At 37.8% G+C, this 12,159-nt stretch overlaps 1 protein-coding gene across 18 annotated transcripts in view; it reads left to right on the forward strand.

Moving 5' to 3' along the window:
* The first annotated feature begins 1,424 nt into the window (after positions 1-1,424).
* LOC148846605 (translocator assembly/maintenance protein) overlaps positions 1,425-12,159 on the forward strand; it is a 66,256-nt gene continuing 55,521 nt past the window's right edge. For 2 of the 18 annotated variants that reach the window (XM_088954877.1, XM_088954897.1), the window contains exons 1-5: positions 1,430-1,680; positions 3,176-3,308; positions 3,430-3,486; positions 3,598-3,660; positions 3,778-3,846. In XM_088954877.1, the coding sequence (XP_088811003.1) occupies positions 1,610-1,680; positions 3,176-3,308; positions 3,430-3,486; positions 3,598-3,660; positions 3,778-3,846 (393 nt within the window). In that variant the 5' untranslated portion in view covers positions 1,430-1,609. Of the gene's footprint in view, positions 1,681-1,908; positions 2,052-2,175; positions 2,319-2,444; positions 3,017-3,175; positions 3,309-3,429; positions 3,487-3,597; positions 3,661-3,777; positions 3,847-12,159 lie in introns of those variants that run through there. The other 16 variants (XM_088954895.1, XM_088954882.1, XM_088954878.1 and 13 more) reach the window with 16 other exon arrangements.

Below are 12,159 nucleotides of genomic sequence, written 5' to 3' on the forward strand. Positions count from 1 at the left end.
AGCTTCCTCAACTCTTGTTGTATGATTTCTGCTAAAGATGAACTCAGAGTATCCATGTTCAGCGAGTTAAGTTGGTCTCTGCCTGCCTCAAGTGGCGAATCAGCCATATTGGCAAAAGTCTTCTCAGATTTCTGCTGCTTCTGCTTCTTCAAATCTTTAAACCAGTATGGATAGCCATTTTTCTTGAAAGAAGTTTCCACAAGATGACCAGGAGTGTTACAATAAGTACAAAATCTGTCTCCCTTGTTCTTTCCTTCTTTCTTCTTGAAGTTGCCTCAGTTGCCTGCCTGGCTGTAAGTATTGCAGATTGTCCTACAGATTTTGCTAATAAAGCACTACTTTCAACAGACTCACCAAAGTTAATATGAACTTGCCGTTGTTTTTCCACTCTCATTACCATAGCATACACCTTGTTTATACTCGGTAAAAGATCCATAACCAATATCTGATTCCTTACATTGTCAAACGAATAATTTAATCCCATTAAGAATTGCATAAATATGTTGGAGGAGTTGATTTCTTCCATTTTCTTTGAGGTAGAACATGTACAATTGCAACTGCATTTCAGAATTGGTTCCAAACAATTGAGTTCATCCCATAGTTTTTTTTTTTTTAAATTGTTCGAATACACAGCAACAGTATTGTTACCTTGCTCTATTGAAGCTATTTGTCTCCTAAGTTGATACAATTGCAGTCCATTACTTTGGCCAAATTTCTCTTCTAATTCCAACCATAATGCCCTAACAGTAGGAGTATACACAAATGCCTTTGTCATCTCCTTTGACATCGAGTTCAATATCCATGAAATCACCATAGAATCTACATGAGTCCATTCTTCATATTCAGCTGATGTAGGATCAGGTTCCTCGCAAGTACCGTCTATAAAGTCTGATTTGTTCTTGGCCTTTAAAGAAATTCTCATAGACCTACTCCAAATCATGTAATTGTTCATGTTAAGTGGATTAGTTACGAGACTTATACCAGGATGATCGGACGAGTGCAATTGCATTGACGTCTTCACCGAACGATTACACGAAGCCTGGTTTCCATCTCCTGTACTCGCACTTCCGTCAGTCATCTTCGCAGAGATAATACTCTCGAAGCAAGAAAAAACTTCAAATACAGATTACTCCAGCGTAGCGCACAAGATTTAGAACCGCAACTCTGATACCATGATAAAAAACAGAAGAAAATTGATCAGAAACAGAAGAAAATATTCAAGAACAAGATCAAAGCAAAAACGGATGCAAAGGAGCACCAAAGAAGAAATAAAACTGCATCTGTGTGTCTTGATTAATTAGCTCTACAGTACAATTATAAATAGATGCAGGATAACCGACTAACTAACAAGAAAGTACTAACTAGGACTAACCACCCTAACTACCTCTCTAATATCTAAATGACACTGTACAAACTGACTATTACAACTGTACATAATATTCTTCACGAAGAAATAAAAAATGAAGGAGATGCGAGAACACACTAAAATACATCAGCACAGGGATAGAACGAAGAGGTGGATACTGGAGAACGAGTGGAGTTAGGAGGAGAGACTATACGCCATGGTCGGAGTCGGAGTTTCAAAGATTAGAGAAGCAGCGGGAAAAAAATGGAGTTCCTTGTGGTGATTCCTTTTTCAAAGAGACAATCTAAAGACGAGCTGTTGCCACTAACAGCGAGGTTGTCTTTCCTCCAATTTTTCTTTTTTTCTTTGATTATCTTATTGTTTTATGTTTAGCGATATTTGAGCTCTGAAACTGTTATTTGGCTTCTCATATTTGTTCAGAACTTTAACTTAAAAATTTTAATTCTCTAATTTTTTTTTGGGAAAAACTTGTCCAATGCAATGACATTCTGAACTTCATGTATTTGCATGCATGGGGACTTGTCACTTGTGTTTGAGAACAGTGTCGTTCCCTTGTTGGGATTATCATCAATGTGAATACTGGATAGAAAGGAGAAAATAGAGGATCCCGGCCCTTTTTTACTTCCCCCCTAAATAATAAACGACCATTTGAAGCTCTTGATGCCATCCAAAAGCTTAAAAGGAAGTAAGTTCTTTTGGTTTTCGTAGAAGTTGAGTATATGTTTGTCTTTTACCGTTTTGTTGCTTCCGTTTTGGTTTCTGGATGTAATATGATTACAACATAACAGTAATCTGAATGGTACTTGTTTGTTGAAAACCCTCTGAGAAAATAATAGTGTCCGGTGGGTCACTTATGTGCACAAGCCGACCGTAGATCGTAAGTAACGGTGATTCTGAACTTCTGATATTAGATCGTAACCAAGGTTCCTGAAATTCTCTTTCCAATACTCAAGTAAGTAATGGTAATTCTTATCAGCATCTCCAATGGACTCATTTAACTTTCTCGACCCATAGTAGTACTTCTACTCGGCCCACTTAACTCCAAGCCTTTTTACTTTTGTTTTTCACCTCTGCGTCTATGAATTTTTTAATTTACAATTTGTTTTCCTCCTCTCTTCGACCCCTCGACTTCTCCTTCAACTTCTTGCTTTGACACCGAAACCCTAATTAGGAATTTCAATCTCCACCTTCCCTTCTGCTTTAGGGACTTCTGCTTCATTGACAAGGATAAATGTGGGATCTACCTGCCACCACTATATGTAACAGGAAAGCTTCTCCTGCATATAACAAGTCTAGCAGAGCAGGAATGGATTTAACGTCTTCTGTTTTGATTAAGATTCGTGCAAACTGTACCTGCTCCCACAATCTGTTACTAAGTCAAATCGCTTAAATCTACCACTGGCATTTCCCACTTCCTTGAATGTTTGAGTGCTCCAGGCATGCAAAAGTACCCCATAAACATCTATCCACACAGAGCTTTTGCTTTCTGAATGTTTTAGCTAATCATATCCATGAACTTGAATTAGGTAACCGTTGGGTGTAGGTTGTAGGAAGTGATTAGTTGATCTAGCCAGTTCAATTTAGTTGGCAGTGTATAAGATGACCCAGTCGGCATGATAAATCCATTTTAGTCTTCAAATTTTCTGTTGTGTGAGAGACCTATTTCCATCTTATAGTTGATTTTTTTTAACCCCAAAAATTTTTCATCCTTTTATTAATTCATATATTTATAAAAGTCTTCTCTTCTCTTTACCTTACTACGGAAAGAAAAAGGGAGAGCTTTAATTTAATTTCTATGTTTCTGTTCAGTAGAAAAATGGGTTCTTGTGTTGAGCAAAAAATGGAGAATGGAGAAGAACTTGCAAGCCTTCTTGATGTTCTTCCTCGTGTTGAATTCTGCTGTGTTTATGGCTCCTCTCTTCTTACTAATAGTCATGACAAGGTGCTCCGTTTTTCTCTCTTGTTTCCCAACTTGTTTTTCTTTGCCTTCTTTTCATTCTGCTAAAGGGAAACTGCATTTCCTTTGTTGAGTTTCATTTTGCTTCCATGTTTTTTTTTTGTAGAAAACCATGGTAGACTATATTCTTGGTGTTTCAGATCCAATGCAATGGCATTCTGAGGTAAATTTTGGTTTACAAATATTTCGTCCTTTTTCTTATGTAAAATGAAGAGAACTTAGTTGGACCATTTAAGACTCACCTGGACTTGATTTATTGGTTGTTGCAAACTAGAATCTGGAAATGAACAAGGACCACTATGCGTCATGGATGGTGCACCTTGGTGGTTCAAAACTGGTATTACTTCTTGTCTCTTTTTTTTTTTGTATTTTTGTTAAATATTTCATGATCTATTTTTTGTTTCATTCTGTTCTTAACTTCTATCATATTTTATTCTTTGCTTGACTGTGTTAGATTACTGAAGTTGCTGATGAAATTGGTGTAGGAGTACACTTCAACCCGTTTGTGAGTTGGAATGACAGGGTACCTACCTTCGAACTTATTTACTTTATTTGTTGAGTATGAGTATAAAAATGAAGAAATTACAAATAATATGTTCATGTGTATTGATTTTATGGTGAATTGTACAGGTTAGTTCATTAGGGGTGACATTCATGCTTAGGTGTAATCAGGTCTTTTTACGTTTTAAAAGTAGAAAGAATAGATGGGAGAAAGAATTTGGGATTTAATTGAACAAAATTTGGAAGAAATGACGAGGAAGGAGCTAGAGGAAAATAGATACATAGAGAATAAGGAGAAAATTGAGGAAGCAAATGCTACCATAGTAGAGGGAGATATGAACAAGGGGGTAGTTTTGGTGGCTGACAAAAAGGAAGAAAACAGGGAAGAAAATAATGTGGAGAAATTAGGATGTAAGGTGAAGAATCCTAAGGACCTAAAAACTTATCTAAGGACCAAGAAAACTGAGGTGAAGGTGAGAAAAAGGAAGATGAGTGAGGTAGAGAGGCAAAAGTTTGATGTGGAGGGAGATAGGGAGTTTAGTGAGAGGAAGGGTAGAAGAAGAGGGGGCAAGTAAATCAAGGGGCTGAGGCAATGGATACAAAATCAGAGTGAATTGATGAAAATGATTAGTTGGAATGTTCGAGGTTTAGGGAGTGCGAGGAAGAGAGCCATGATAAAGGCATTGTTGAAGAAGGAGAAGCCAGATGTTGTTTTGTTGCAAGACACTAAGCTTTCGACATTTGATGACAGATGGGCTAGAAACATATGGAGGTTTATGGGCATAGGTTGGGCAATGTCACCGTCATGGGGATTCTCAGGTGGTATGGTGGTACTATGGAAGAAGAACATGTTGCTGGGAAAAGAGGAACTGATGGGGAAGTTTACAGTGTCTCTGAAATTTCAACATGCAGATGATGGTTTTGAATGAGTGTTAACATGCATTTACGGACCTAATAGGTATAGGGAGAGGAATGAAATGTGGGAAGAGCTTGAAGATATACGGGGATTGTGGAATGGACCATGGTGTATTGGAGGGGACTTCAATGTGATAAGATTTGTCGAGGAGTCTAATAAGATGAGACAAAGGGTAACCACAATTATGAGGAAGTTTAACGAATTCATAAACAATTGCGAATTGAAGGAGTTGCCCCTTGTGAGCCTAGTCTAGTATGCAATCAAACCCAATTTGCTCTAAGCTTGATATATTCTTATTTACAGTGGATTCGGAAGCCCACTGGGGAGGGCTGGTCTCACTGGCTCTACCTAGGTTAACCTCTGATCACTGGCCTGTTTCCTTATCCAAGGTTGAGTTAAGAGGAAATGGCCCAGCCCCGTTTCGGTTTGAGAACATGTGCTTAGTCACCAAGGTTTTAGAGAAAAGGTAAAGGACTGGTGGATGGAGATTAATATTAGGGATAAGTGGGAGGGTATGAAATTTCAGCATAAGCTTAAAGAGCTGAAAGTAAGAATTGGAATTTGGAATGCACAACAATTTGGGAGATTAGAAGAGAAAAAACAAGAGGTAATTGACAATATTGAGATGTTGGATGATAAAGGAAATGATGAACTCTTTGGAGGGTTTTCCGGCTGAATAAAGCCTTGTATGGACTAAAATAGTCCCCTAGATCTTGGTTTGAAAGATTTAGACAAGCCTTTGAAAAGTTTGGCTATGTGTAGGCTTAGTCAGATCACACTTTGTTTATTAAGAAGGTGGATTCTGCTTGCTGTATATGTGGATGATATTGTAGTGGCAGGAAGTGATAACAGTGAGATTGAGTCTCTTAAGCAACTTCTTCATCAAGAGTTTGAGGTAAAAGACCTGGGAGAGCTACAATATTTCTTAGGTATTGAGGTAGCTTGGTCCAAGCATGGGATCTTTGTTTCTCAAAGGAAGTATCTCATTGATTTGTTGGAGGAAATAGGAAAGTTGGGTGTTAAGCCAACTGACACACCTATTGAACAAAATCACAGGATCAATGCAGAAGGTGAAGAGTCTCTTGAAGATAAAGCTATGTTCCAACGATTTGTTGGAAAACTTCTCTATCTTTGTCTCACACGACCAGACATCAGCTATGCAGTCAGTGTTGTTAGTCAGTATATGCACTCTCTTAGAACCACTCATCTACTTGCTGTTGAGAGGATATTGGCATATTTGAAGAGGTGTCCAAGCAGAGGTGTACTATTTAAGGATAATAATCACATGAAGATAGAAGTTTATACAGATGTTGATTGGGCTGGGTGTGTTGATGATAGAAGGTCTACCTCTAGATATTGTGCTTTTGTAGGAGGTAATCTTGTTTCTTGGAGGAGTAAGAAGCAAAATGTTGTTTCTCGTTCTAGTGCTGAAGCTAAATATCAGTCCATGGAAAATGGTGTGGCTGAAATACTATGGTTGAATCACTGTTTGAAGAGTTGGGTATTGCCTATGAGAAACCCCTAATGTTGTACTGTGATAATCAGGCTGCTATTAATATAGCCCATAATCCGATACAACATGATAGAACTAAGCATATTGAAGTGGATCGACATTTTATTAGAGAAAGGGTTGCATCTCAAGAAGTATGTCTTCCATATATCACCTCTAACATGTAGCTTGCCAATCTTCTCACCAAGGTGGTTTCAAAGAAGAAGTTAGAAGCGGATCTATGCATGTTGAGAATGACAAACATCTATTCCCAACTTGAGGGGGAGTGTAGAGAACACTGGTGTGGTCCCCACTATAATGTACTCATATGACTATAGTCAACAGTTAGTTGTTAGTTAGTAGTTGGTAGTTATTTCAGTCGGTCTATAATTATTAGTCTTTTATTTTTTGCCATGTAAGTAGTAAGGGTATTTCGGCCCTTTTATCTTTATTTGAGAATTAATATAAATAGTAAGAGAGAGGCGGCATATCTACAATCCTCTCCTTTTCTAAATCTCCCCTTCGAACTCTTCTTCTCCTCTCTTCTCTTATCCTCTTCCTCTCTCTCAAATTTTCTTGTTAATTGAACACTAAAACTAGGACTAATTGTAGTCTTATTCGACTGCAAACTCCAGTTTCCCAATATTTTTTTGATAAATATCCTTAAGGAGATTAAGGACATATTTCCTCTGTGAGATGAAGATACCATGTCTAAGAGTGGCCCACTTCAATTCCCAAGAAATATCATAGGTCGCCTAAGTCTTTCTCTTCAAATTCCTTATTAAGCAACTATTTAAATGAATGAATCTCATCACTATCATTGCTTGTCACTACAATGTCATCAACATACATTGCAAGAAGGGTGAGAGAATCACCATTTCTCTTAATGAAGAGAGTATGATTGGAGTAGGATTGTACATAACCAAAGCTTTCTAGTGCCAATCTAAACCTGTCAAACTAGGCTCTTGGAGGTTGTTTTAAACCATATAAAGATTTCTGTTATTTGCAAACTTTCTTCTCTACAGCTTCATCATAGAACCTAGGAGGTAACTCCATATACACCTCCTCTTGCAAATCACCATTAAGGAAAGCATTCTTGACATCTTGGTTGGAACAGAATCTATGAAAAATTTGTTGCAAGGGATAACAAAATCCTAATGGTATTAATCTTGGCTACAGGTGCAAAGGTTTCTAGGTAGTCAATGCCATAAGTTTGAGTATACTCCTTTGCAACCAGTTGGGCTTTATTACCTTTCACCTAAACCATTTGTGTTATGCGTCACAATGAACACCCATATGCACCCAATTGGCTTCTTCCCTTTTGGCTTGTCTATTAGCTCCCAAGTCTTATTCTTAATGAGGGCATCCATCTCTTCCTTCATTGCATTCTTCCACTCAGGTACCACAAGAGCTTCCAGGACAGTTCTAGGAATAGATACAATAGAGTTAGATGCCAAATAGGATTTATAGGATGGTGAGAGATGATCGTAGGTGATGAATTGAGAGATGCAATGGACAATAGATGAAATGCACTGCGCTTCCTTTTGTGGATTGCAATGGGAAGATCAAGGTCATTTGGAGGAGGATGAGGTAAGGAATTTGGAAGTGAGAGTGATGTATTAATAGGAAAGGAGGTGGTAGTACATGAATCTGGAACTACAGAAGTGACAGGAACCGACTGGACTAATCATGAGCACCAAAATCAACTTGCCTCCACCTCCTGTGAAAGACCCTCAACTCCTTACAACTTTGACAAGCACCCTCATTACACAACTCACCTTTAAGGATAGGAATAGGCAAAGGAACTTTAAGACTAGGAATATCCTTCTCACTATTCTCCCTTGAGAAGAAACCCATAGGTAATTAAGGTACATCCTTAATGAAAGTAACATCCATGGACACAAAATGAGAGTCGGAACGAGGATCATAGCAGTAATATCCCTTTTGATTTTGTGCATAACTGAGGAATATACATTTAGCAACTTTAGGATCCAACTTAGAATGATGATGTCCCAAAATGTAAACAAAACAAGTGCACCCAAAGACTTTAAGAGGGATGGTGAACAAATCTTTATTAGGATGCAATAATGTAATATGGACTTTCATAACCAGAACACGGGAAAGAACTCAATTGATGAGATACACAACTATATGAATAGCATCCCCCAAAAAACGAATAGGGACATTAGAATTCAGCATAATACTTCTTGCAACTTCCAAGATGTGTCTATTTTTTCTCTCAGCCACCCCATTTTGCTGAGGTGTATGAGGACAAGTGCTTTGGTGAACAACCCCATAAAGAAAATATGAATTCAAATGTTTAGTGAAGTATTCTTTGGCATTCTTAGATCTGAAAATTTTGATTTTAACTCTAAATTAAGTGAGAACATGAAAAGCACAAGTCAAATTGGGGACCTCATCACGAGAACACATAAGATAAACCCATGAGAAATGGGAGTAATCATCAACAAACAGTAAGAAATACTTATATTCCCCCATAGCAGGAATATGATATGGCCCCCACCATCAGGTACTCTTATTTTATTGTGTTGTTTTCTATTTTTTTTTTTTTTTTTGCAACAAAAGTTTTTATTGGCTTTTATACAATAAAATTTTGTAGTTCTTCAAATATTCTATATGGCCAACTATTATAGAGAGTTATTTGTGTGCTCTTGCTGGTGAGCATGGTTTGTAATATCAGTGATATTTGGCAAGATTTCCCTGAAATATCCCTATTTTGCTAGGTGGTGATACAAAACCTTCTAGGAATCTTTTTTCTTCCAAATATCCCCCATATTTTTCTGATATGATTGCAATATTTCAGATTTCACTAATAGACTATATATTTAAAGTTTACATTTTTTAATATTATTATTATTTTTGATATTTCATTAAAATCATCATAATTTTTTAAAAATGATTCCCTAAAACAACCAACATGGAATTGGTTATTGGAAAGTAGCTTACTATTTTGATATGATTCACTTATTATGCCACTATAATTCTAAAGAAAAAGAAAAATGCATATAATTACAAAAGGGTATTCTTAATCTAATCAAAACATATAGTAACAATTAAGACAAAAGTCAAAGTGGCAGGTAAGTGACATATTTAAGGAATAGAAGATGGCTAAAGACTAAGGGGGAGACAAAGAGAATGATACCTATGATAGTATCTTAATTTTCTCCTATTTGATTTGTACAGTTCCTTGCTATGGTTTTGAGACTTAAATGTACAATTATATTTCTTCTAATGATTTCTTGAAGGTTTATTAAGTAAATTCACATTTCTAGAAAACTTTCTTGATTTTTTAAATTTCCAAATATCTTAGTGAAATATCTTTGAAATTTCTCTAAAGCCTATAGTAGCTTGGAAGTCTCCGGCAGAAGGAATTATCAAGCTAAACTTTTGTGTAGTAGCCTCGGTAATTCTGGGCCTTTTGGTATTGGAGGAGTTTTTAGAAATACGAATGGTCAAATTGTTGCCTTATTTTCTGGTCCAATTGGAGTGGAGGATGCGGCTAATGGAGAGGTCCAAGCAGTCTACAGGGAGTACAGATTGCTAGAGAGGTGAACTTTGGGAGTTAGCTAATTGAAGGTGATTCTAAACTGGTAACTGGATGGCTGAAGGAGCTGGAGACTGTAGCTTGGTCCTATAGGGTAGTGATGAGAAGGTTCAAGTGGATAACCTCCAATATAATAGTAAGAGTTCATTGGGAGAGGAGATCGGCTAATGGGCGGGAAGATTTTCTATCTAAAGAAGGGGTGTATAGGGATAATTTATTTTTGGTGCAATTGTAATCCTGAAATACAGCTCCACAGAAGTCATATTGCCCACTCCTGCTATCAGATATTCTATGTTTTTTGACTTGTCTTCAAATACCCTTCTGTTCCTTTCTTTCCAAATGGCCCAACACACTACAAATGGAATACAGCTCCACAAGATTTTGGCTTTCTTGCTTCCTCTGGTTTTATGCCACAAGGAAAAAAATTCTGCTGATGTCGTTGGATGAAAAGCAGCCACTCCAAACAGATGAGGGAAAAACTTCCACATAAAGTTTGCCACATTGCATGTGAAGAATAAGTCGAGAACTGTTTCTTCTGCTTGGCTGCACATATAGCAACAATTTGCAAGCTGCAATGGATTTCGGATGGTTGCTAGTTAAGATACTATCATGTGCCGCCAGCCACACAAAAGCCTCTTCCCTTGTGGGGACAGGATTGCCCCACACATCCTTTATCTGATTTGAATCCCTACCATCTCTCAGCAGAGCCTTGTAAAAGGATTCAACTGAAAATTGTCCTTCTTTGCAATCTTTCCACCATAAACTATCTGATGTATCTCCGGAAATGTTAGCCTCTTCCAATTTCTCCAATAGCTGAATGCATTCTTCCACTTCTTGGTCCAATAACGGTCTTCTAAACTTGGATTCCAGACCACTTGCTCCCCCCTCCACTTGTAACACTGCTCAATAGGCACTTGTTGATCTGTCAATTTATAAAGTTTAGGACATACCTCACATAATCTTCCCACCTCCAACCACTCATCTTCCCAAAACCTTACCCTAGAGCCTTACCCAACTTTAAACTTAACTTCTGAAATTTTAATTGAAGCTCATGATTCCCTTCCATACACTCACCCCATAGGAACTTCTAAAATTTTGCTTTTATTTTTAAATTTTCATTTGAGTATGCTTTACATGTTATGTTTATGTATTCTAATTTTAGATAATAGGTTATTTAAAATTTAAGTTTATATTTTTTATTAACATTATGTTTAATATTTTTTGATTTTTTTTTTTTGCATTTTTTAAATTTTTTTGGCATTTTTTTTTGAATTTTCTGATTTTTTTTTTGTAGGTTTGCGCCTTGCTTAAAAAGGTGCGTGCCTTGCCCCTCAGGCGCAAATTGGCCCTTGCGCTTTTTTTGCGCCTTGCGCTTTTAAAACACTGGCTGACCCATCCACTTGCACTTCCTTCCACTTGTTTTCTATCCATTCTACAAAGTTTGATTGAAGAAGCCATTCATTCTTGAACCTGAAAGGGTTGAAGCTTGTAGCAGCTGCAAATTTTCTCAACAGGATTGGTCTATGATCTGATAGTTGGATGGTTAATGGTTCCTGAACCACTTCACCCACACAACCTGCCCAATCTTCTGAGAATAAGATTCTGTCCAGCCTTCTGAGAATGGCTGGAATTTGGCCATTCGACCATGTAAACTCCTCTTCCCTCCAACCAAAGGTGGATCAATCAGCTCATTATTGGTTATAAATTCTTCAAACCTCCTCATACCTGCAGAAGTTCCTCTCCCTTCCCCCTTCATTTCATTCCTCCTCCTTACCATGTTGAAATCCCCACTCACACTAAGGCCAATTCCACTTTTGTCTCAACCCTTCTAATTCCTCCCACATCTTCTTCCTCTCCCCCTCCTCATTTGGCCCATACACATTTGTTAAACCCCATCTCCAATCCCCATTTACATCTTGTAATAATACTAATACTGAGAACACTCCAACATCCTCCCCAACCTTTTTAAAGACCCCTCGTTTCCATATGATTACAGCTCCCCCTGACAGACCCAAAGCTTTAAGCTCCACCCACTCTCCTCCCTCTTACCCCCATATTTCATTTTCCAATTTCATATCAAAGTTTTTCAATTTTGTTTCTTGGAGTAAAACCACCTCTGGTTTAAAGCTCCGGAGCAAGTTACTATCTCCCTCCTACGATCCCTCAACCCTCTTACATTCCAACTAAGAATCCTCATCTTCCTCCTCCCCCCAAATTACTCGAGCTCGTCCAACCCTTCCTCTTCTCCTCCCTCCTCGTCCCACCCCTTTATTTTTTCTAGATATTCTTCCCTCTTCTTCTTCTACTAGCAAAGCCTTCCCCTCCCCAGAAGACTAGCCCGAGAGACTTTCCGATCTCCACCTCC

Source organism: Nelumbo lutea, chromosome 7, assembly GCF_056320005.1.
Source record: "Nelumbo lutea isolate HS-2025 chromosome 7, American lotus-T2T, whole genome shotgun sequence".
Classification (NCBI taxonomy): Eukaryota; Viridiplantae; Streptophyta; class Magnoliopsida; order Proteales; family Nelumbonaceae; genus Nelumbo; species Nelumbo lutea.